Genomic DNA, 26,922 nt, shown 5'->3' with positions numbered 1-26,922 from the left:
AGTGATCCATCTGCCTTGGCCTGTCAAAGTGCTGTGATTACAGCTGTGAGCCACCATGCCCAGCTTTGCTTTACCAAAGTTTCTATGCAGAAGGCATTTAAGAATATTTTGGCATTATTATGACTACCAAATACCAGGTAATGTCAAAATGTAAGTATACTTAAACCTCGGCCTAACAGTACGTGCACAGTAGAACTGGGTAAGTAGTATCTGTCTTGGTGTTACACAATCACTGGAGAACAGGCCGTACAGATCCCATGCCAAATTTGTTTAGCTTGGTTTGACAAAGCCGTAATAAACCAAATCTATCATTCAGTGAAACTTCTAAATCATACGGAATTGAAAGGGCCCCTGGGGTGTAAGAGAACTCTAAGATGTGTTCTGATTTCACAGCCAGTTAACAAAGGTTGTTTCTCATATCAAGCATATTATGGGAAGCACAGAACCAAACTCTTCCATTTTGAATTCAAAGTTTTCCTTTAGCTGGCCGCTCCATTTCTACTGGCATTTCCTTGAGCACCCTAGTACAAAGGCTCAGGTGCTACAGAAGACTGAGTTTGCTGTGATTCCCATCCCTGGTCCTCTCCACCAACCTGCGAGGACAAGTCTCAGTGGGACCACCACCTTCACAATCATGAAATGGGACTTTAAAAAAGTGGTTCCATGGCAGAAAAGAGTATCATGATTTTTCAGGGTGAATTTCAGTGTGACAAACAAAAGAACATGATCTTCAAATTACTCCCATGTTATTTGCTCCAAACCATCTAGTTTGAGGTTCATTTGTCCTAAGTTTCTCCATAATTTGTAAAGAAACAACGATTAGGTTTAAATAAGAACAGATGCTTGCTTTTGTTAAAGTTAGGCATGCCTCTGATGATTTTTTTTTTTTTTTTGTGAGACAGGGTCTCGCTGTGTTGCCAAGGCTGGAGTGCAGTGGCACAATCTCGGCTCACTGAAACCTCACTGCAAACCCCGGGTTCCAGCAATTCTCCTGCCTCAGCCTCCTGACTACCGACTAGCTGGGACTACAGGCGCAAGCCACCACACCCAGCTAATTTTTGTATTTTTAGTAGAGACGGGGTTTTACCATGTTGGCCAGGATGGTCTCGATCTCTTGACCTTGTGATCTACCTGCCTCGGCCTCCCAAAATGCTGGGATTACAGGCATGAGCCACCACACCCAGCCTCTGATGCATTTTTAAATGCCAAGGCAAACCTCTGAGGGTTAGACTTAGTAGTGAACGGTGGCCCCACTGTAGGCAGTGAGGTGGGGCTTGGTTAGCTCATTCATCTTCACGTTCCTGGCCCTAGGATGAGGCCTTGGCTGCTGCAGGTGTCCTACACATGTCTATAGGCAGAATGGACAATACTTATATTGTAGAGCTTTAGTACAGTATATACTATCAAAATTAAGGTAGAAATAAAGAGAATGCTTTAAATAACATTTTATGGAGCAGAGAGAAAAGGATCTGCAAAAGCAAAACATACTTTACATCCTAAGCATGCTTTCCCCATACTAAAAGATTTTTAACATCCAATAGTGCTTACCCCTCCATGTTTCAATTTTATGTTCCTCTAATTCATAAATCTGTACCTGCAAATAAAGAAATTCTTATTTATAAATATACATAAACATAGAAAAATATTTGTAAAATGAAACAAAACATAGCTTTTATAATAGCATTTTCTATTCACAATTAGAAAATGAGGTGGCCAGGTGAGCTGGCTCACGCCTGTAATCCCAGCACTTTGGGAGATTGAGATGGGCAGATCACCTGAGGTCATGAATTCGAGACCAGCCTGGCCAACATAGTGAGATCTTATCTCTACTAAAAATACAAAAATTAGCCAGGCATGGTAGAGGGCACCTGTAATCCCAGCTGCTCAGGAGGCTGAGGCAGAAGAATCACTTGAACCCAGGAGGGTGAGGCTGCGGTGAGCCAAGATGGTGCCACTGTACTCCAGCCCAGGTGACAGAGTGAGGCTCTGTCTTAAAAAAAAGAAAAACAAAGAGAGAGAAAATGAGATGAGATATGGAGAAAAAAATGTATCTGCAAGTATTTTTTTATTTTTTTTTATTGAGACAAGGTCTCATTCTGTCACCCAGGCTGGATTTGCACAAGTGTGATCATGGCTCACTGCAACCTCGACCTCCCAGGCTTAAGCAATCCTCCCAACTTAGCCTCCTGAGTAGCTTGGACTACAGATGCATGCCACCATGCTTGGCTAATTTTTTTGGGTTTTTTTTTTTTTTTTTTTTAGAGATGGGGTTTCACCATGTTGCCTGGCTGATCTCAAACTCCTGGGCTCAAGTGATACACCCTCCTTGGCTTCCCAAAGTGCTGGGACTATAGGTGTGAGCCACCATGCCTGCCTGCATCTACATGTATTAAGAAAAGCTTTGGGCTGCATATTTAGATATAACTGCTTTTCAGCAATTTTGATTTCATACTACTGCTGAGATTTCTTATATGGGATTTGCTGCATTTTGTAAAAATCCATCTATTCAAAAATCATACTTATGCTGATTTTGCTAATTCAAAAGCAGAGATATGATCATTATAAGGAAAGCCAGTATTCACTTGCATAGGTAATAGTTAAGAAATAATACATTTCATGGGAAATAAATATAGGATATTTACAGTGTCTTTGGTAAAACTTCCTGAGTGTGTGGTTTTTGTTTTATCTGAGATGGAGTCTCCCCCTGTCGCTCAGGCTGTAGTGCAATGGCACCATCTTGGCTCACTGCAACCTCGATCTCCCAGGTTCAAGAGATTCTTGTGCCTCAGCTCTGGAGTGCCTGGGATTACAGGCACCTGCCACCACTCCCAGCTAATTTTTGTATTTTTAGTAGAGATGGCATTTCACCATGTTGGCCAGGCTGGTCTCAAACTCCTGACCTCAAGTGATCCACCCACCTTGGTCTCCCAAAGTGCTGGGATTACAGGCGTGAGTCGCTGTGCCTGGCAAGAGCGTGTCATTTTTGTGTTTTATGTAAGAATTTAATTCACGGGCAATCCTGAGCATTACACATAAAGCAGTACTAATAGGATTAACTTATGTCTTTTAGGTACCCCAAATAGGGTTAGTTAAATAGAGTAGGCAATTCTGTCTTTCCCCACCCTCATGAACAAACAGAAACCAGAAACTCAAAACCAAGCAGGCCGAATCTCAGATATCACGGAGTCAGATGAAGGATGAAAGTGGGTTTTAAGCTGTGCTCTCTCAGAACCATTGAACCAGGGACCAGAGAGTTCTGCTGCTAAAATCAGCCAGTAGCCATCTTTTCCTCATTAACAGGAAAATGTCAAAACTGAATTTATTTAATTTTAATGACTCATTTTTTTCTTCTTTAAAATCACAAAGTACATATAATTCTTGATCTGAAATTGCTGGGATAACTGAATTAAGCTCTACCACATCAACAGGCCTGCAGAGGTCGGCGAAACTTACAGAAGATCCAGGTAATAAATACGTAGAATTCTGCTACGCCAAGGAATTCCAAAAGCTGAATAAAGGGTCTATTTCCTTTTATTTCTCCTGAGAATGCCTTCTTTGAGTTTCAAATATACGACTTCTGGTAAATATAGTTTTATACTGGAGTTCCCTGCACATTATATATATTTGGAAAATCCACCACCACCACCACTCCATACCAAAAAAGAAAAAACCGAAAACATTAAAAATCTGAAAATACACACATATATCTATACACATACACAGATACGTACGGCTCCAACTACTGACACAGGAACTGGTGCCACTTACCATAGGTGATTTATAGTATCTGTGTAGTATATTTATGAAATCTGTAATTGTTAGCATTCCTGGAACAAAGAATTGTATGTTAAAAATAAAACTATGAAAACATTTAAAAAATTTCAAATGACAAGTCTAGAATATATACTAGAAGAGCTTATAAAATATACTTTTAAAATATCAAACAGAGTTTAATATGTTATTTAAAACTATTGATGTGTTAATTTTGTATACTGAACTGGATATATGGATTTAGCTGAAATTAAACCTGATAGTAAGTACTATGGAACCACAGAATTTGGCAAATCAATCAGAGAAAACTTATTAATGGATACAAATTTGAAAAAAGAACTGCAGTTACGTGTAAATAATTTTAAATACTTTAAGATAAAGTATTCAATAAGCTTCAGAAACATGATAATTCTGGGCGCTTGGATCGTTTCCTGAGAAGCATTCTAAAAATAATGGTTTTAACAAAGAGTTGCCATTGATTGAATGCTTTTGATGTGCTAGACACCAGGATGAGAGGGATGAGAAAGATGAACTTCTTCCCTGATGAAATTAAAACTCAGAGGCAGACATAACAGATCATTTCAAAATAATGTGAAGAACACTAAGAGAGACAATGTCAGTGCCTGCTGTGATTCATCAGTAACGATGGCACTTAGAGATTGTAAAAGTTACACAGCAGTTTTAATAGTTTAACAGTGGTCTAGCAGAGACATCAGTCATGTTTACATCTTCTTATTTGCCCTGTCAAAAAGGTGTGCACCAGCAAGACGGGTGCGGGGCCCAGGAATGCCATCTGCCCAGATGGCCCAAAGCGGGTGCCGGCTCCCATCTGACTGTGGCATCCTATGTGGCTGTGCTCATTGGGCTGGTAAAGACATATAAGCTCTTCAGAGAGCCAAGAAGTTGCTAAATTAAGAGAGATTCAACAACAACAATGCTCCGTAAAAGTTACAACAGTGTGTGTTCTCAATGAAGAGGCAAAAAAAAAAAAAAAGTACAACAGTATTTTGACCTTACTGACAGCTAGCAGTTCCACCTTCTTACCGAGTATGTAAAAGCAAGGATATCCTTTTTTTTTTTTTTTTTTTTTTACAGGGTCTCTTACTCTGTCATCCAGGCTAGAGCAGAGTGCAGTGATCATGTCTCAATGCAGCCTTGACCTCCTGGGTGGGCTCAAGTGATCCTCCCACCTCGGCCTCCTGAGTAGCTAATTTTTGTATGTTTTTGTAGAGATGAGGTCTTGCTATGTTGCCCAGCCTGGCCTCCAACTGCTGGGCTCAAGCGATCTCCCTGCTTGGCCTCCCAAAGTGCTGAGATTACAGGCGTGAGCCACTGTGCCCTGCCGGCAAGAATGTTCTTTAACTTGGAAACATGTTTACTAGGTGGAGTTCCAAACCGGCATCTATTGAAGTGCTTATGAGGCCCCCGCTCCCTCAGGCCCGCGCTGCTTACCTACAAAACTTTGCTTTTTACTCTCCCACAGGGGCGCTGCTCGGACACCGTTGGCTACCAAGGCAAAGAAGGCCTTTTTAACCTGAAGAAAAAGAAGAGAAACAAAACATACTTTCAAAGTCCAGGAAGAAAAATAAAAATACCACCCCCCCAACCCTTTTTTTGAGACAGGGTCTCCCTCTGTTGCCAAGGCAGGAGTGCAGTGGCATGATCTTGGCTGACAGCAATCTCTGCCTCCTGGGTTCAGTCGATTCTCTTACCTCAGCCTCTCAGGCAGCTAGGATCATAGGCATGCGCCAGCCACCACGCCCAGCTAAGTTTTGTATTTTTGATAGAAACAGGTTTCACCATGTCGGCCAGGCTGATCTCGAACTCCTGACCTCAAGTGATCCACCCGCCTCGGCTTTGGATCACAATACTTTGGTATTGTGATTACAGGAGTGAGCCAGCGTGCCTGGCCAGAAAAAAAATCTTTAACATATTCGACTGAGTCTTATCAGTTGTCTTCCGCAATAAGTTTTGTAAGTTGGATAAGCTAAAAATAATGGAATTTATTAACATTAGCAAAAATCCTTTTGTATTACACCTAAAGGCATATAGGGATTAGAAATTATTTTTTGAAATTGAAATAATGCAATTAACTTCTTTTTTCTTATTGCATCTGAAGACGCTTGTCTACGTAGATACTTTATATAATTAAAACCATACAAAAGAATTAAACTTTAGCGTCGAATATCTCCTATATGTGGTTGTTAATTCACCTGAAAACACTGAAGTTGTATCAAATTACCTGAAATAAAAATTTATTTTTAGTATTTTCTTTCCTTTTTTGAGACAGAGTCTTGCTCTGTCACCCAGACTAGAATGCAGTGGCACGATCCCGGCTCACTGCAACCTCCGCCTCCCGAGTTCAAGTGATTCTCCTGCCTCGGCCTCCTGAGCAGCTGGATTATAGGCGCCTGCCACCATGCCCAGGCAGGTGGATCACAAGGTCAGGAGATCGAAAGCATCCTGGCCAACATGGGAAACCCCGTCTCTACTAAAAATACAAAACTAGCCGAGTGTGGTGGCACATGCCTATAGTGCATGTGTAGAGGCAGGACAATCACTTGAATCTGGGAGGCGGAGGTTGCAGTGAGCCAAGATCACGCCACTGCACTCCAGCCTGGCAAGAGAGCAAGACCGTCTGAAAAAAAAAAAAAAAAAAAAAGGGTTACATTATGGTATGGCATATATATACTTCTTAGCTAAGAGAAAATGATTCTCTTCTCACTCACTATTAAAAAAAAAATCCCTTGTTTGTCAGGCACGGTGGCTCACAAGCGCAATCCTAGGACTTTGGGAGGCCAAGATAAGCGGATCTCCTGAGGCCAGGCATTCAAGCCCAGCCTGGTCAACATGGTGAAACCTCATCTCCACTAAAAATACAAAAATTAGCTGGGTGTCGTGGTACACACCTATAATCCCAGCTACTCGGGAGGCACAAGGCACAAGAACTGCTTGAACCCGGAGGTGGAGGCTGCAGTGAGCCCAGATCACGCCACTGCACTCCAGCCTGAGTGACGGAGTGAGAATCCATCTCAAACAAACAAACAAACAAACAAATGAACAAACAAACCCTTGTTAACTTAATAATGGAAAGAACTGCAGGAACCTAAGGCAGATGACTTTAGGATTAATAACTCAGCACCTATTTATTCCTTTATTGTGATACATTTTGCATTGTGTGGATTTTTACTCATGCATGTACCTAGTTCACCTACAGAAGAACAGAAGGACTACTGGTGCATCAGGGAGCTCATCAATTATTACATGCATTTTTAAATTTTATTTTTTCTTGAAATGGAGTCTTACTCTGTCGCCAGGCTGGAGCAGTGGCGTGATCTTGGCTCATTGCAACCTCTGCCTCCTGGGTTCTAGTAATTCTCCTGCCTCAGCCTTCCAAGTAGCTGGGACTACAGGCATGTGCCACCACACCCAGCTATTTTTTTTGTATTTTTAGTAGAGACAGGGTTTCACCATGTTGGCCAGGATAGTCTCGATCTCTTGACCTTGTGATCCACCCACCTAGGCCTTCCAAAGTGTTGGGATTACAGGTGTGAGCTACTGTGGCCTATTTCATGGGTTTATTTTAACTGCCTAGCACTGAGTCCTGAACATAGCAGGGATTCTACATATTAGTCACATGAACTACAAGAGAACAAAGACAAGGAAACGGGTAGAGCCAACCCGGTGACGTGGGAGAGCAACAGTAACGGAGTGGCACCCGCAATCTGATGAGCTGTTTCTCAGTCACACCTGTGTCAAAGTCACACAAACACTCACACTGCTTTTGTAACTAAATGGCATCCAGGGAAGGTGTGCCCATTGAATGGTTCGCTATTTCTACCCTGGGCATGATCGTGGTGCCAGAATATATTATAGAAGATACAGTGGAAAAGTCACATGTAAATACATTTTAAAACGCACTGAATATCTGCTTAGTTGGCTTTTCTAAACTGGTTGGAATAGAAACAGGAAAGGGGCACCTTTTATTTTTTGTTTTTTGTTTTTTTTTTTTAAGACAGTGTCTCGCTTTGTCACCCAGGCTGAAGTAAAGTGGGGTGACCTTGGCTCACTGTAGTCTCACCGCAATACCCTCTACCCCACCCATGGCTTACATGATTCTCCCACCTCAGCCTTCCAAGCAACTGGGACTCCAGACACATGCCACCAAGTCCAGATAATTTTTAAATTGTAGAGGCAGGATCTTGCTGTGCTGCCCAGACTGGTCTTAAAACTCCTGGGCTTAAGTGATCCTTGCACATTGGCCTTCCAAAGTCTTAGGATTACAGGTATGAGACACTGTGCCTGGTCAGGGGCATCTTTGGAGACCACAAATTGCTTACTGTTTTCTTCAAAATGACAGACTTAGCAGGGAAAATAAATATTAAAACATTCACGAGGACCATTCATGAAAGCCTAAGTAGCCATTGCTATTGAAAAGCTATTCCAGAAAGTTCTAAATTTGGCAAAATGAAATCGTTGAAAACAATTATACGAGTTGTACAAAAGACAGAAACACTATTTGAGGGCCCTGGAATGCATCAACACAGGGAGGATTCTGGGAGCTACAATTCTTGAGAGAAAAGGAGGATATGAATTGAGTTCCACATTCATTCTTGAATTTTTCTGAGGGCATTTCCCACATCATCTTCACATAGGTGAATTTCAACAAGAAGCTGAAATTTATCAAGAAGAGTCAAGCGGACCCCAGGTAAGATAAACACAAAGAAAACTATTAAGCATGTCATAGGCAAGATGCTAAAAACCAAAGGTAAAGAGAAAATCAGTCAGAGGGAAAAAGAAACATTGGCTTTCAAAAGGGTGCCCATCAGGCTGATGGCTGACTTTCCAGCAGAAACTATGAAAGTCAGAAGACAACAGGTTGGGTGTTGTGGCTCACTCCTGTAATCCTAGCACTGTGGGAGGCTGACGTGGGTGGATTGTCTGAGCTCAGGAGTTCGAGACCAGCCTGGGCAACACGGTGAAACCCCATCTCTACTAAAATACAAAAAATTAGCTGGGTGTGGTGGCGTGTGCCTGTAGTCCCAGCTACTCGGGAGGCTGAGGCAGGAGAGTCACTTGAACCTGGGAGGTGGAGGTTGCAATGAGCCAAGATCACGCCACTACACTCCAGCCTGGGAAACAGAGCAAGACTCCATCTTAAAAAAAAGAAAGAAAGAAAGAAAGTCAAAAGACAACAGAAAGAAAACTTTCAGAGGCTAAAAGATAAAACCTGCCAACCTAGGTTAGAGCATATATCCAGTGAAAACATCCTTCAAAAAGGATTGGCAAAATAAGGTTTTTCAGATAAACAAAAGCAGAGAAAATTGTCACTAACCAACCAGCATTACAAAATAAGACAGGCTGAGCACGGTGGCTCATGCCTGTAGTCTCAGCACTTTGGGAGGCTGAGGCAGGCCGATCACTTGAGGTCAGGAGTTCAAGAGCGGCCTGGCCAATGTGGTGAAACCCCATCTCTACTAAAAATACAAAAATGAGCCAGGTGTGGTGGTGCACACTGGTAAACCCAGCTACCTGGGAGATTGACGCAGGAGAATCGCTTGAACCAGGGAGGTGGCGGTTGCAGTGAGCTAAGACAGCGCCATTGAACTCCAGCCTGGGTGACAGAGCAAGACTCCATCTTAAAAAAAAAAAAATACTTAAAGGAGTCCTTTACACTGAAGGAAAGATTCTAGACCTGCACAGAACCATAGGAGGGAATAAAGAGCACAGCAGAGGACAGAGATGCAGGTAAACATAAATCAATACTGCTTAAAGCCAGAGCAATGGTATCCTGTGGGATTCCTAACTTACAGAGCAGCAAAACAGTAGCACATAGGGTAGGAGAGGGTTTAACTTTTGTACACATTTTTTGCATTGTTTGGGATATGGTAAAAGTATTATTAAAAGAGGGAGAGTAGTAAGTCAAAGATGCTTTGTAATCTGTAAGGTGGCCTCGGAGAGCTTAACGAAAGAGTGTATAAGTAACTTCACATGTTCTCAGCTCATTTGTGGGAGCTGAAAATGAGAATAACTGAACTCATGGAGACAGAGAGAAGAATGATGGTCACCAGAGGCTGGGAAGGGTAGCGAGGGTGGGCGGGGGAGGAAGTGGGGACAGTTCATGGATAAAAAATATAGTTAGATAGAATGAATAATACCCAGCATTTGACGAAACAACAGGTTGACTACAGTCAACAATAATTTACTGTATATTTAAAAATAACCAGAAGAGCATAATTGGGATGTACGTAATGTAAAGAAATGATCAGTACTTGAGGTTATGGATATCCCATTTATCCTGATGTGATTATTACACATTCATGCCTGTATCAACATATTTCATGCGCCCCATAAGTATATACACATACTATGTACCCACAAAAATGAAAAAAGAATGTGTAACTAAAAAGCTGGCAGAGGAGAGAAATGGATTAAACATAGTTTGTTAAATCGAGTGAAGATGAGAAGGAATAAAAGAACCAATCAGTAGAAAAAATAACAAACGCACAGCAAAATGGTAGACAAACCTAACTACAGCAGTAATTGCATGAAATGAAAATGGACTACACAGTAATTAAATGCTGTTTTAGGCATTTATCATATGATTTAATTGCAACTGTCAAGAAAGTAAATGAATCTTGTATATGACCTAAGTCCTGGGATCCTATCAAGGAACTCCCTTTCTCTAATAAGTGCCTATGAGTCCAATGGATCTAAGCCATAGATGAGACCACGTGAGACCCAAACAAGGAGGCCTTCCTTTAGCAGACAAGTTTCTAGAAGCCTCTGGAAGAGACTATTGTACCAGCTTCGAGACATAAATGACTGAGCACAGTGGACATCTATTGATAAGAATCTCTGGCCAAATGGTGCAGTAATTTAAAAAACCCAAGAACAAATATTGTTATTAGCTTAGTTTGCATTTTGATAATTTGATATTTAACATTTGTACCTTGTACAAATGATCACACGTAGATCCAACAGATTTTAATGGATATTTTTACACTATAGTTTTACACTACTTTACACTATAGTATGAAAATGTCAAGCTTAAAAGAATGATACCAACAAAAGCAAGGGTTTAATTTTGACACTCGAATAAAATGACTGTTACTTCAGAATCAGAAAAAACATTCTGCTTCCCCATGATAAATTCTCAGACTAATCTGCGACGAAAGCATTTAGCCCCAGACATGCTGCAGCTACTGTTCACAGTGAGGCCACTGTGAAGCAAACAAACAGGAAATAATTGCATAACACTGATTCTTAAGGTGGCAAACACCCATATGGAAACTATATGGGGTAATAATACAGATGTTAGAAACTGATCACATGTGCTGAACCAAGTTAATTCTGAAATAAAGGACACTGAGCTGCATGGCCAAGGGCAAGGAGGGATGGAGGGATGAAGGGATGGAGGGAGGGATGGAGGAATGGAGGGAGGGAGGGGTGGAGGGATGAAGAGAGAAAGGGAGGGAGGGATGGAGGGATGGAGGGATGAAGGGATGGAGGGATGGAGGGAGGGATGGATGGAGGGAAGGAGGGGGGGAGAGAGGGGTGAATGAATGAATGAATTTGAGACAGTCTCGCTCCGATAGGGGGATCTATCTATCTATCTATGAATGAATGAATGACAGGGTCTTGCTCTGTTGCCCAGGCTGGCATGCAGTGGCAGGAACATGGCTCACTGCAGTCTCAACCTCCTGGGCTCAAGTGGTCCTCCTGCCTAAGCCTCCTGAGTAGCTGGGACCACAGGTGCACACCGCCACAGCCAGCTTCTTTTTTTATTCTTTATAGAGACAGTGTCCCACTATGTTGCCCAGGCTGGTCTTGAACCCCTGAACTCAAGTGATCCTCCTGCCTCTGCCTCTCAAAGTGCTGGGAATTACAGGGGTGAGCCACCTCACCAAGCCCAATGGCCAGGTTTATAGAGAGAAAAGCCCCAGAAAAGCAGCAGTTCAATGGCAAAGAGAATGTGCAGAATTTAATGTGAAAAGCGGTATTTCTTCTGCAACAGAAGGTAAAACAACCAAGGCTCTCGGGAGCACATGGAGTGAATTCAGAGGCCATCCGGTTCTTGTCCATGAGCTAAAGTGCTACACCTACTGGACTTCAACTTCTCGTTTCCACGTAAAATGTGTATCTCTACGGAACAACGACACTGCCTCATTTCCCGAACTGAAATAACACGCACAGCATCTCATTTTGTTTTCCTGATGGCCTCAAGCACCAAGACTTTCCCGCAGGCTCCTCGAGCCCTGCCAGCTGTGTGGTGGCCAGTCACTTAACCTGCTGTCAGCCTCAACTTTCTTTATAAAATGGGGCTAATGGATGATATTTCCTCACAGTGGTAGTGTGTGGATTGAATGGGCTTGTATTTGAAGATATTCAGTATAGTACTCAGTACTAACAGCCAAGAAGAACAAATGCTTAAAATTTCCACCCTATACTGGCCAAACCAGAAGCCAACAGATATTTGATATATATATTTTTTCATTTTGGAGACAGGGTCTCACTCTGTTGCCCAGGCTGGAGTACAGTGGTATGGTCATGGCTCACTGCAGCTCGACCTCACAGGCTCAAGTGATCCTTCTGCCTCAGTCTCCCGAGTAACTGGAATCATAGGCACATGCCACCATGCTCAGCTAAATTTTAAATCTTTTTGTAGAGATGGGGTCTTACCATGTTGCCTAGGCTGTTCTCTGGGCCTCAAGTGATCCTCCTGCTCTGGCCTCCCAAAGTGCTGGGATGAAAGATTTATTCTTTTAATTTCACACACATGTACCATTGACCTTTCCACAGGTCACTGAAGAAGCTTCAATTCCATCCTTCAAAGATCTTGTATGATATTCCAGATGGACAAGACACTCATATGGTGCCTTAAAGAGGAGTGTCCTAGGTGCGCTCAGGGAGGGGGCTGACACTTTTGTGGTTTTGCTGACCTCTTCGCAATAATGAAGCCTTCTAAAATGTGGCTTTTTCTTTTTTTGCTTTTTAGAGACTGGGTTTCTCCATGTTGGTCAGGTTGGTCTCGAACTCCTGACCTCAGGTGATCTGACTGCCTCAGCTTCCCAAAGTGCTAGGATTACAGGCGTGAGCCACTGTGCCCAGCTTTAAAACGTGGCCTTCTTAAGAACACGTGCACAGAGCTGTTTATAAAGCAATTTAAAATTATACTTGGAAAATGCTTCATAATTATAGATGGCACGGGGTGTTCCAATTAACCAATAAACAGGATACAAAGAGGACTAACACAATCTAGTGCCAATTTGCAGGAAAAAACCTCTCAGGGGCCTTGAGTACCTTTGAAAATTTCTTTCCATTCAACTGATATGCAATTTGCTCAAACTACTATTAATGTTAAAATTTACATTTTAATAGGATTTTCAAACAAGCAAATGTGATAATTAGATAAGTAAAGATGGGAAATGAAATCTTAATAGGGAGAGAAGTTTTTGGAACAGTGAGCAGGCCCAAGCTGCTCTACGAGCCTCTGGCAGTCTACGCCAAGGAGCACACCTGTGTCCCCAGAACGCGAAGCTGCTCCTGATGCCTCACTGCTTCCTACAGTTTCACTCTGATCTTCAGTCATTCAGATGATTGCGAAGCTTTTAAAATTAATGCTGATATCTACTGCATCAAGAAGGGTCCAGCTTTTTTTTTTTTTTTTTGAGACAGAGTCTTCGCTCTGTTTTCCAGGTTGGAGTGCAGTGGTGTGATCTCGGCTCACTGCAACCTCCACCTCCTGGATTCAAGAAATTCTCCTGCCTCAGCCTCCGGAGTAGCTGGGATTACAGGGATCCTATCCCTGGGTGCCAACACACCGAGGTTAATTTTTTGTTTTTTTAGTACATACGGGGTTTCACCGTGTTAGCCAGGATGGTCTTGATCTCCTGACCTCGTGATCTGCCCACCTTGGCCTCCTAAAGTGCTGGGATTACAGGTGTGAGCCACTGCACCTGGCCTGGGTCCAGCTTCTTAAATATGGTCCTCAAGGAGAGGGATCCAAGATGGCTGAATAGAACAGCTCCGGAGTGCAGTCCCCAGCGAGAACAATGCAGAGGGTGAGTGATCACCGCCATTTCCAAACGAGTTATTACTGCCCATAGACCAGGAGATTCCCAGGCTGAAAAGCGCCATGAGTTTCCTGCACAGCTGTTTTAGCCAGTGCAGCGGGTCTCCGCACAAAAACTCACACAAATCTGGGTGGCTGTTTCAACTGGTGCCTGGAATGCCTGGGAGACAGAGCCGCCCATTCAACTGAAAAAAAGGGGCTGAAGGAGAGCCAGGTGATCTGGCTCTGTGGGTCCCACCCCTACAAAGACCAGCAATCTGAAACGCTCTAGACTGACAGTTTTGAAGCAAGTGCAGCTGGACCAGGGACAGTCCAGCTTTGTGGGAAGAATGGTGTCTGCCATTACTGAGGCAGTCCACCATTACCAAGGCAGTCCACCATTACCAAGGCAGTCCACCATTATGGAGGCAATCTGCCATTACTGAGACAGTCTGCCATTACAGAGGCAGTCCACAAATACTGAGGCAACCACCATTACCAAGGCAGTTCTAACCATACCTCTATAAACAAAACCACAAGGAAGTTCTAACAGCAGCTGGGCAGAGCCCATGGCAGTTCAGCAACGACTCTGCTGGCAGATTGTGACTAGGCAACCTTCTTGCAGGGTAAGGCATCTCTGAAAAAAGGCAGCAGCACATCAGGAACTTATAAATAAAGTCCCACCTTCCCAGGACAGAGCACCTGGGAAAAAAGGTGGTTATGAGTTCCGCTGCAGCAGAGTTAAACGCACCTGCCCAGCAGCTCTGAATGGAGCAATGGAGCTCACAGCTCAGCACTTCAGCTCCTATAAGGGACAGACTGTCTCCTCAAGCAGCTCCCCGACCCCCATATATCCAAAAAGACACCTCATAAAGGAAAGCTCAGGCTGACATCTGGTGGGTATCCTTCTGGGACGAAGATAACAGAAAAAGAAACTGGTAGCAACCCTTACTGCTCTGCAGCCACTGCAGTTGATCCCCAGGCAAGCAGAGTCTGGAGTGGACCTCCAGCAGTCCTATAGCACAGGGTCCTGACTATTAGAAGGAAAACTAAAAAAACAGAAAGAAATAACTTCATCATCAACAAAATGGACATCCACTTAGAGAACCCATCCGAAAGTCACCAACTGCAAAGACCCCAGGTAAATAAATCCACAAAGATGGGAAGAAACCAGCGCAAAAGGGATGAACACACCCAAAACCAGAACACCTCTCCTCCTCCAAGGGATCACAGCTCCTCACCAGCAAGGGAACATGGTAGGATGGAGAATGAATCTGATGAATTGACAGAAACAGGCTTCAGAACGTGGGTAATAAACTTCTCTGAGCTAAAAGAACATGTTCTAACTCAATGCAAAGAAACTAGGAACTTTGAAAAAAGGTTTGACAAAATGCTAATGAGAATAAACAGCTTAGAGAAAAATATAAATGAACTGATGGTGCTGAAACACACAACCTGAGAACTTTGCAAAGCATACACAAGTTTCAATAGCAGAATCGACCAAGCAGAAGAAAGGATATCAGAGATTGAAGTTCAACTCAATGAAATAAAACGTGAAGGCAAGGTTAGAGAAAAAAGGGTGAAAAGAAATGAACAACACCTCCAAGAAATATGGGACTATGTGAAAAGACCTAATCTACGTTTGATAGGTGTACCTGAATGTGATGCAGAGAATGAATACAAGCTAGAAAACACTCTTCCGGATATTATCCAGGAAAACTTCCCCAACCTAGCAAGGGAGGTCAATATTCAAGTTCAGGAAATGCAGAGAACACCACAAAGACATTCCTCAAGAAGAGCAACCCCAAGGCACATAATCGTCAGATTCACCGGGGTTTAAATGAAGGAAAAATTGCTAAGGGCAGCCAGAGAGAAAGGTCAAGTTACCCACAAAGGGAAGCCCATCAGACACACCGTGGATCTCTCGGTGGAAACCCTACAAGCCAGAAAAGAGTGGGGGCCAATATTCAACATCCTTAAAGAAAAGAACTTTCAACCTAGAATGTCATATCCAGCCAAATTAAGCATCATAAGTGAAGGAGAAATAAAATCCTTTATGAACAAGCAATTGCTCAGAGATTTCATCACCACCAGGCCTGCCTTACAAGAGCTCCTGAAAGAAGCACTAAACATAGAAAGGAACAACCAATACCAGCCACTCCAAAAACATACCAAATGGTAAAGAGCATTGACACAATGAAGAAACTGTGTCAACTAATGGGCAAAATAACCAGCCAGCATCAAAATGGCAGGATCAAATTCACACATAACAATATTAACCTTAAATGCAAATGGGCTAAATGCCCCAATCAAAAGACACAGACTGGCAGATTGGATAAGAAGTCAAGACCCATCGGTGTGCTGTATCCAGGAAACCCATCTCACGTGCAAGGATACACATAGGCTCAAAATAAAGGGATGGAGGAAGATTTACCAAACAAATGGAGAGTAAAAAAAAGGCAGAGTTGCAATTCTCATCTCTGATAAAATGGACTTTAAACCAACAAAGATCAAAAGAGACAAAGAAGGGCATTACATAATGGTAAAAGGATCAATGCAACAAGAAGAGTTAACAATCCTAAATATACACGCACCCAATACAGGAGCACCCAATACAGGAGCACCCAGATACATAAAGCAAGTTCTTAACGACCTACAAAGAGATCTAGACTCCCACAGAATAATGGTGGGAGACTTTCACACTCCAGTGTCAATATTAGACAGATCAACAAGACAGAAAATTAACAAGGATATCCAGGACTTGAACTCAGATCTGGACTAAGCAAACCTAATAGACATCTACAGAACTCTCCACCCCAAATCCACAGAATATACATTCTTCTCAGCGCCACATCGCACTTACTCTAAAATTGACCACTTAATTGGAAGTAAATCACTCCTCAGCAAATGCAAAAAACGGAAATCGTAACAAACAGTTTCTCAGACCACAGTACAATCAATTTAGAACTCAGAATTCAGAAACTAACTCAGAACGACACAGCTTCATGGAAACTAAACAACTGGCTCTTGAATGTTGACTGGATAAATATGAAATGAAGGCAGAAATAAAGATGGTCTTTGAAACCAATGAGAACGAAGACACAACGTACCAGAATCTCTGGGACACATTTAAAGCAGTGTCTAGAGGAAAATTTATAGCAATAAATGCCCACATGAGAAGCAAGGAAAGATCTAAAATCGACACCCTATCATCAAAATTGAAAGAGTAGAGGAGCAAGATCAAAAAAACCTAAAAGCTAGCAGAAGACAAGAAATAACTAAGATCAGAGCAGAACAGAAGGAGATGGAGACACAAAAAAAAACCTTCAAAAAATCAATAAATCCAGGAGCTGGTTATTTGAAAAGATCAACAAAATAGACCACCAGCCACATTAATAAAAAGGAAAAGAGAGAAGAATCAAATAGATGCAATAAAAAACGATAAAGAGGATATCACCACAGAGTCCACAGAAATAAAAACTACCATCAGAGATTACTACAAACAACTCTATGCACATAAACTAGTAAACCTGGAAGAAATGAATAAATTCCTGGACACTTGCACCCTCCCAAACCTAAACCAGAAAGAAGTTGAAACCCTGAATAGACCAAAAACAAGGGCTAAAGTTGAGGCAGCAATTAATAGCCCAAAAAAAGCCCAGGTCCAGATGGATCACAGTCGAATTCTACCAGACATACAAAGAGGAGCTGGTACCATTCCTTCTGAAACTATTCCACATGATCCAAAAAGAGGGAATCCTTCCCAAATCATTTTATGAAAGCAACATCATCCTGATACCAAAACCCAGCAGAGACTCAACAAAAAAAGAAAACTTCAGGCCAATATCCATGATGAACACAGATGCAAAAATCTTCAATAAAATACTGGCAAACTGATTGCAACAGCACATCAAAAAGCTTATCCGTCATGATCAAGTGGGCTTCATCCTGGGGATGCAAGGCTAGTTCAACATACGCAAGTCTATAAAAATAATCCACCACATAAACAGAACCAAAGACAAAAACCACATGATTATCTCAATTGATGCAGAGAAGGCCTTTGACAAAATTCAACAGCCCTTTATGCTAAAAATTCTCAATAAACTAGGTATCGATGGAATGTATCTCAAAATAATAGAAGCTATTTACGACAAACCCACAGCCAATATCATACTGAATGGGCAAAAAACTGGAAGCATTCCCTTTGAAAACTGGCAGTAGACAAGGATGCCCTCTCCCACCACTCCTATTCAATATGGTATTGGAAGTTCTAGCCAGAGCAATCAGGCAAGAAAAAGAAATAAAGGGTATTCAATTAGGAAAGGAGGAAGTCAAATTGTCTCTATTTGCAGATGACGTGATTGTATATTTAGAAGACCCCATCGTCTCAGCCCGAAATCTCCTTAAACTGATAAGCAACTTCAGCAAAATTTCAGGATAGAAAATCAGAAATCACAAGCATTCCTATACACCAATCAGACTTAAAGACAGCCAAATCAAGAACGAACTGCCATTCACAATTGCTACAAAGAGAATAAAATACCGAGGAATACAACTAACAGAGGATGTAAAGGACCTCTTCAAGGAGAACTATAAACCACTGATCAAGGAATAAGAGAGGAGACAAACAGATGGAGAAATATTCCATGCTCATGGTTAGGAAGAATCAATATTGTGAAAATGGCCATACTGCCCAAAGTAATTTATAGATTCATCGCTATCCCCATCAGGCTATCTATGACCACCTTCACAGAACTGGAAAAAGACCACCTTAATCTTCATATGGAACCAAAAGAGAGCCCACATAGCCAAGACAATTTTAAGCAAAAAGAACAAAGCCCCCAAAACCTAAAATGCAATTAAAAAAAAAAAAAAAAGAACAAAGTTGGAGGCATCACGCTACTTGACTTCAAACTATACTACAAGGCTACAGTAATCAAAACAGTATAGTAATGGTACCAAAACAGAGATATAGACCAGTGGAACAGAACATAGGCCTTGAAGGCAACACCACACATCTACAAACATCTGATCTTTGACAAACCTGACAAAAACAAGCAATGGGGAAAGGATTCCCTGTTTAATAAATGGTGTTGGGAAAACTGGCTAGCCATGTGCAGAATGCAGAAACTGGACCCCTTTCTGACACCTTACACTAAAATTAACTCCAGATGGATTAAAGACTTAAACATAAGACCTAACACCATAAAAACCATAGAAGAAAACCTAGGCAAAACCATTCAGGACATAGGCATGGGCAAAGACTTCATGACTAAAACACCAAAAGCATTGGCAACAAAAGCCAAAATAGACAAATGGGATCTAATTAAACTCTAGAGTTTCTGTACAGCAAAAGAAACAGTCATTAGCGTGAACCGGCAACCAAGAGAATGGGAAAAAATTTTTGCAATCTACCCATCTGACAACAGGCTAACATCCAGAATCTACAAAGAACTAAAACAGATATACAAGAAAAAAACAAACCCATTCAAAAGTGGGCAAAGGATGTTAACATTTTTCAAAAGAAGACATATATGAGGCCAACAAACATATGAAAAAATGTTCATCATCACTGGTCATCAGAGAAATGCAAATCAAAACTACACTGAGATACCATCTCACGCCGGTTAGAATGGGGATCATTAAAAAATCTGGAGACAACAGATGCTGGAGAGGATGTGGAGAAATAGGAACACTTTTACACTGTTGGTGGGAGTGTAAATTAGTTCAACCATTGTGGAAGACAGTGTGGCGATTCCTTAAGGACCTAGAAATAGAAATTCCATTTGACCCAGCAATCCCGTTACTGGGTATATATCCAAAGGATTATAAATCATTCTGTTATAGACATATGCATACAAATGTTCATTGCAGCACTGTTTACAATAGCAAAGACCTGGAACCAACCCAAATGCCCATTGATGATAGACTAGACAAGGAAAATGTGGCACATATACACCATGGAATACTATGCAGCCATAAAAAATGATGAGTTCGTGTCCTATGTAGGGACATGGATGAATCTGGAAACCATCATTCTCAGCAAACTGACACAAGAACAGAAAATCAAACACTGCATGTTCTTACTCACAGGCGGGTGTTGAACAATGAGAACACATGGACACAGGGAGGGGAGCATCACATACTGGGGTCTGTGGTGGGGTAATAGGGGCAGGATAGCAGGGTGTAGGGAGGTTGGGGAGGGATAACATGGGGAGAAATGCCATATACAGATGATGGGGGGACGGAGGCAGCAAACCACATTGCCATATATGTACCCCAGAACCTAAAGCGCAAAAAAAAAAAATATATATATATATATATATATATATATTGTCCTCAAGACCCTCCTCCATCCAGGCCCAGGCCTACCTTGCCAGCCACATGACTCCTCCTTCCCTGAACTCAGCTTCTGTGTCCCCCATGCCCACAGTACTCCTTCCACTTAAGATGAACAGTTTCCCACCATCGCCATGGAAGGACTGTTTTCTGGAGGAAACGAACTGCTCCAGAAATAAAGCAGACAGATAGGAACACGGGGCCTCCAGTGAAAAGATGGCTGGTCTACTGCTCTTCAGGGAAGCCCACCAAGCAAGAAGCCCACCTGTGGACTCGGTGTGTCCATGCCAACTGTTAGCGGTCACTTTTAATTATGAAAATCTCTCAGCCACTAGTCTGCCTTCTGCTCCAGCACATTCCTGAATGAGCCTGTGTGCAGCAGGGCCTGCCATTCTCCCTCCCGGTTCTCAGCCCTCGTTTTCACATTTTCTAGAATAGTGACATGCTCTCATTTCTTCTGTCCTTGATGCCATATTAAGTGGTCCTATGTGTAACTTCACATACTGAGGAATCTCTCTGCATTTCGATCATTATCAGCTATCCCACATGCTTTCAAGTCATCTGTTAATTAGATGATGCCATCAACGAAATCAATATTAAATCACTTCCAAAGTTGAAGAGCGTGAGGCACAAGAATCCTCTGGCATACCCCCACTTTCTCAGCTGGGGCTCCCCCGAAGGCAGAGCGTATTTGGGAATGTGACGCCAGGGAGCCGAAGTACAGGAAGGGAGGAAGGAGTCGGGTGGGCGGGTGAGTCAGGGCAGGACGGTTCCTGAGCCTGAAGGATCTTCCTAGGACCGCATGTGGCTGCTGGCTCCCATCCTCCCCTGGCCAAGGAAGCTGGGGCACATGGTCCTGAGCTGAGGGTGGTGCCACTGCCCCTGCATGGAGTGATGAGTGGCTGGACTATGAGGCGATGCAAATGGCTTTAGAAATGGCCCACAAGAGGCATCCAACACAATTAGAAACCTTGCTGCAGGCTGACTGTGATCTAGACATGAGTTGATTCGCCTGGCTGCCAAGCTGCAGCTCCGCATCCTATCCTCTGGGACCTCGTGCCAGGCTCTGCCAGCCTTGTCTAGCTGGAATCCAGACGTGCCTATCGAGGCACGGGCATCTATGCAACAGCTGCAAAGAACGGCAGATGAATCTCCTGTGGATTTTTTTTGGCCAATTCATGACAGATTCCATTCATTCATAAATCTCAGCTGGTATTGACACCATATTCCCCAGCCTCTGCTTTCTGAGAAATCTATCTGCTCTTTCCTTTTATCTCTGGCCTCCAAAATCAGACCTCTTCTCTGCAATTCCTCCAATATCACGAACAGGCTGGGAATCTCCTTTCTAAGTTCCCTTTTATGGTAGGGTGTGATTCATCTGGATCAGAAATGAGACGTGTTAGTGCTGACAGATGCTCTCCACAACTACCATGCGCTTTAGTTTCCTCTTATCATGATTACTTTACCTCTTCCATTTGAAGATCATTTTCTTGATAAGGAACAAAGTACAATCTGAGCTGAACAGTTCTGCTTTCTCTTGATCAGCATCAGCAGCATCGGTCTCGAACAACAGGGCCAGGCTTCTCTTTTCTTCTTGCTTTCAAAATAATCAAGCGCCCCTTCTTTTTGTGCCTCTTAATGTTAACACTAAACTAGGATTGCCCTGTGCCGCTCCCTCCTATTCAAGCTCTCCTTTTACTTTACTTTTTATCATGTGTTCTGCATTCCATATTCTCTACTCATTCTTTGAGGTGGGTGGATCACTTGAGGTCAGGAGTTCAAGACCAGCCTGTCCAACAGGTGAAGCCTCTACTAAAAATACAAAAATAATCAGCTAGGCATGGTGGTGGCATACGCCTATAATCCCAGCTACTCGGGAGGCTGTGGTGGGAGAATCACTTGAACCTGGGAGGGAGAGGCTGCAGTGAGCCAAGATCGTGCCACTGTACTCCAACCTGGGCAACAGAGTGAGATTCTGTCTCAAAAAGAAAAAACAGTGCTTGGCAAACAGTCACTTATTTGGATACTTGCCTGGTTTTTGTTGGCATTATTAAAAATCACAATGCCTGGAATAATGTAAGCAACAAAATGAAGTTGTTATGGACTATAAAGTATAAAACAAACATCCATAAATTCACACTGAAATAGATGACTGAATAAATAAATAGATGGAGAAGATACAAATCTCCTTTGCAGAAAAATCCCAACTAACGCACGTAGCTGCTCAGCCCTCCCGGAGGTGACGCATCACTCCCCACTGGCTAAGTGTGGGTTGTGCATGGTGACTTCCTTCTTGCGATGATGGCGTGGAAAGGAGGAAGAAAAAGAAGAACCTCATGGTGGGAAAACCTGGCATACCTCGGCCGGGTAATGGAGAGTGGTAAGTCACTCCCTGGAGATGGAGTGATGAAAAGGGCGCTTTACCTCTCTCTGCTCTTCCTCCTCCAAAGGCACATTTCCAGTCTGATCATAATAAATCATTGGGCAAATCTCAACAGAGGGCAATCTGCAAAATACCTGACTGACACTCCTCAAAGCCATCAAGGCGTCAAACACAGGGAACATCTGTCTGAGAAGCTGTCCCACCTAAGGAGGCATGATGACGAGACGTGACAGGGTAACCTAGATGGGATCCTCCAACAGAAAATGGCATTAGGTAAAAACTAAGGAAATCTGAAGAAAGCATGGACTTTAGCAAATAATCCTGTATCAAGACTGGTTCATTAACTGAGACAAATATAGACCACACCAACGCAAGATGTCCAGATTAAGCTGGGTGTGGGGTATATGCAAACTGCCTGTACTACCTTTGTCATGTGTCTGTAAATCTAAAACTCTTCTAAAATAAAACATTTGTTTAAAAAAAAAAAAAAGCTATCATTTGTACAACATTGCTAAAAGAAGTCACATTGACACTGTGTGGAAAGGCCTAGATCGTTCCTAATGCTTCCCCTGCAATCCTAGGGTGTGAAAATTTCATTATGAAATTTTATTTATTTTTGGGCCTCTCATAATTCTTGAGGTGTCATCTTTTGGAATCACTAACTGATATGGTTTGGCTGTGTCCCCACCTAAATCGCATCTTAAATTGTAGTTCCCATAATTCCCACGTGTTGTGGGAGGGACCCAGTGGGAGGGACACAGTGGGAGGCAATTGAATCACGGGGGGTGGGGGGCAAGTCTTTCCTGTGCTCTTTCCATATAGTGAATAAGTCTCACGAGATCTGATTTTTTTTTTTTTTTTTAATTTAAGACAGGGTTTCACCATCTTGGTCAGGCTGGTCTTGAACTTCTGACCTCGTGATCCACCTGCCTCTGCCTCCCAAAGTGCTGGATTATAGGTGTGAGCCACGACGCCCGGCCTCTGATTTTTTTTTTTTTTTTTAAGACACATTCTCGCTCTATTGCCCAGGCTGGTGTACAGTGGTGTGATCTCAGTTCACTGTAAACTCCATCTCCTGGGTTCAAGTGATTCTCCTGCCTCAGCCTCCCGAGGAGCTGGGACTACAGTTGCCCGCCACCATGCCTGGGTAATTTTTATATTTTTAGTAGAGACAGGGTTTCATCATGTTGGCCAGGCTGGTCTCCAATTCCTGGCCTCAACTGATTTGCCCTCCTTGGCCTCCCCAAGTGCTGGGATTACAGGTGTGAGCCACCACGCCCAGCGACGGGATGGTTTGATAAAGAGGAGCTCCCCTGCATAAGCTCTGTCTGCCTGCCACCATCCGTGTAAGATGTGCCTTGCTTCTCCTTGCCTTCCACCATGATTGTGAGGCCTCCCCAGTCATGTGGAACTGTGAGTCCCTTAAACTTCTTTTCTTTAAAAATTATCCAGTCTCAGGTATGTCTTTATCAGCAGTGTGAAAACAGGTTAATAAGCTAAAGATAGATACCTATCTTTCTCTGAACTCCTGGGCTTATCTGGAAGGGAATGGGATGCCCCCTTCTCTACTGTGCCAGTCATTAAGTTACTGTCTCTCAGCTTTACGCCCATCTCTCTAACTTGGCTTGGTGACACTGGGACTTTGCAGACCCTGTTTCGGTCTATTTCAGACTCCCACAATAAAGGGGTCCAGAGAGGGACTCAAAGCTGGAGCAGGAAGAAGGGCTTGCTCCTCCCGCCTGCTGCCTGCAGGGCTCCTGTCTGCCTGCAGCTCCCGTGAGCTCCACCCAGGCACTGCCTGACCTGGGCACCAGGCACCTCCTGTAGCAGCAGCTGAATCCAATCTGTTGTTTTCCCATTTTGTGCAAAATGAGCTTCCTCAAGCCCCCAGTCTCACCCAGAGACATGAGCACCAGCTAGAGGGCACGCCTCAGGACCCCCTCCTCCACAACACTGTAGAGCACACCAGACTCACTTAGCATCGTGCTGAAACACACGTCATTGAGCCTCAATCCCCCATTTCGGATCGGGTCTGAGACTGAGTCCAATGAGCTGCATTTTTATAGGTTCCAGTTGAGGCTGAAGCCGCTGGTCTCGGAGCCAGACTTTGAGAACACTGCCTTAGAGGTCTGTCTTTATCCTTTCAGGTACCAGTTAATATTTGGTTATGTTCTTTTTCTGTTCAAGTAACTGGTGTGGCCTCTGTCTCCTGACTGAACCATGACTGATCGAGAAACTGGCACCACTGCCGGGTGTAGTGGCTCATACCTATGGTCCCAGCACTTTGGGAGGCTGAGGCAAGCAGACTGCTTGAGGCCAGGAGCTCGAGACCAGTTGGCCACCACGGTGAAACTACAATTCTACTAAAAACACAAAAAATTAGCCAGGTGTGGTGGCGGGCGCCTGTAATCCCAGCGACTCAGGTGGTTGAGGCACAAGAATTGCTTGAACCTGGGAGGCAGGGGTTGCAGTGAATGAAGATCGTGCCACTGGACTCCAGCTTGGGCGACAGAGTCAGGCTCTGTCTTTAAAAAAAAAAAAAAAAAAAAGGGAGAGAAAAGAAATGAAACTGCCCCCAAGAGTGGTTCCCAGAAACGGAGGAGTTGGAATTGGTTTCCTGTCCATGGGTTTAACAAGGTGTTGAGCTCTCAGTGGGAAATAAATCGGATTCCTGTAATCCAGGACAGGCCACAGCATTGTGACTAAACAAGCCATCCTCTGAGACTGTGATGACAGTTGGCTACCAGGGTCCACATGGCCACCGCACCAGCCACTGAGGCAGAAGTCAGGACCAAAGGGCTCAGTGTGAGGGCATCCTGTGAGTGCGCTGGGGCCTCTGAGAAAACCACGAGTCCAGGTCCGGGACCTACACACACAGAGAACCCAACAGCCTCTATGGCAGTCCCCAGAGAATCTCTTTCTTGTAGCTACAGAGCTGTTTCCAAAATCAAACACAAGGCGTAAGTCTGCGGGGTGCGCGGATGCACAGGAGGAACTGGCGGCCTCACCGGGTTCGATGGGAAAGCCTGGCACGGATCTGGAGGAGCAGGACCCCGGCAGGCAACAGAGGGAAAGCTGACTGGACTCAGACGAAGCTGAGATTCCAGATCCGGGGGTTCCTCTGTCTCCCGAGGCAGTGGGAACAGCTGGCTCTCCAGTGTCTGGGAATCACCTTTCTTTAAAGTCCAGTGACAGCTTTCCTGGGACAGGCACCTCATGTGGAGCTGTCACTCTCCCAAAGGAAAGCACAGCCGGTCCTTGCTGCCCATGACCTGTAACTGGGGACAGGTCTCCACATGCCGCAGGGCAGGGAACCACTTATATGCAAGACAAACTGTGAGATCTTGCCATTTTACAGCTGCAGAATCCTAGCAAGTATGTATGGAACAGGTGCTACTAATGTTAGGCCAAGGACGAGAAATGTAACACCAGTTTGGTGGGGTCGATTGCTATGAGTAGTCTTCCTAGAAACTGTTCATTCAGTGTTTTGTTCATGCAGCCGGCAGTGGCTCTAACCGCTCACTTGATTGACTGCCTGAAGTGCAGGGCACTGCTGAGTCCATCTTTAATGAGGCTAAGATGCTGTGGCACAGTGAACTATACAGAAGGAGTCCACGTGCTTAGGGACATGGGGAGTCAGCACGGATTTGTCATGCGCAACCCGCACGTTCCACATCCAGAGGGTAGAGGGCACTCCCTCCTGGAGCCCCCAAGGAATGTCCAGGTGAGGGAGACCCTTCAATCTGAAAAGCGAACTTGCCACTACAGCGGTTGTTCCCAGCGTATTACACCTTTAGGACCTGCAGCCCCTGCCTGCACACACTCTTTTTCCCTATACCAATCTGCATGGACCCCTAGACGGAGTCTGCTTTACCTGGCAACAGGACACTTGCCAGTGTGTCTCAAGGCGGCAGCACCCCCGCTCTCTACCTTATTATGGTCTGCAGAGAAGCTGGCCATCTTCACACACACATTGCCACACTGGCCCATGCGCTGATGGCTGTGTGGGCTGGATGAGACAGGCAGGAAGTAGCAGAGCTCTAGGTGTCTCTGTGAGATATGTGCAGGGCAGAGCGTGAGGGACAGACCCTGCAGAACTAGGGTCTCACACCCCACAACAGCCTGAAACACTGGAGAGACCCCTCCAACGGGAACTTCAAGTTGCCACTCCACGCTCCACCTGCCACTGCGACCACCAGGCAGGTGTTCTGGAGGCAACATGTGTCACGTGTGCACGCGCTGCTCTGACATGAGTACCGAGTGACACTAAAGCTGTTTTCAGAGAGGCCCAGGGCAAGATCAGGCATGTGGAAGTCCAGGCTGCTCTTCTGTGTGGCCTTGGGACCCAGCAAGCTTGATATTATGGATGCTGTAG

General features: G+C 43.9%; 1 protein-coding gene across 10 annotated transcripts in view; it reads right to left on the bottom strand.

The window, feature by feature from the left end:
* The window catches only part of PRKAG2 (protein kinase AMP-activated non-catalytic subunit gamma 2), a 324,559-nt gene that overhangs the window by 14,849 nt on the left and 282,788 nt on the right, over positions 1-26,922 (bottom strand). For all 10 annotated transcript variants that reach the window (XM_032244967.1, XM_032244965.1, XM_032244964.1 and 7 more), the window contains 3 exons: positions 5,224-5,305; positions 3,769-3,827; positions 1,549-1,594 (listed from right to left, as the gene is read on the bottom strand). In XM_032244967.1, the coding sequence (XP_032100858.1) occupies positions 1,549-1,594; positions 3,769-3,827; positions 5,224-5,305 (187 nt within the window). The remainder of the gene's footprint in view (positions 1-1,548; positions 1,595-3,768; positions 3,828-5,223; positions 5,306-26,922) is intronic.

Source organism: Sapajus apella, unplaced genomic scaffold (genome assembly GCF_009761245.1).
Source record: "Sapajus apella isolate SASKATOON/1434 unplaced genomic scaffold, GSC_monkey_1.0 scaffold56, whole genome shotgun sequence".
NCBI classification, from domain to species: domain Eukaryota; kingdom Metazoa; phylum Chordata; class Mammalia; order Primates; family Cebidae; genus Sapajus; species Sapajus apella.
The sequence above is the reverse complement of the archived record's forward strand: the minus strand, read 5'-3'. Positions and strand labels throughout refer to the sequence as shown.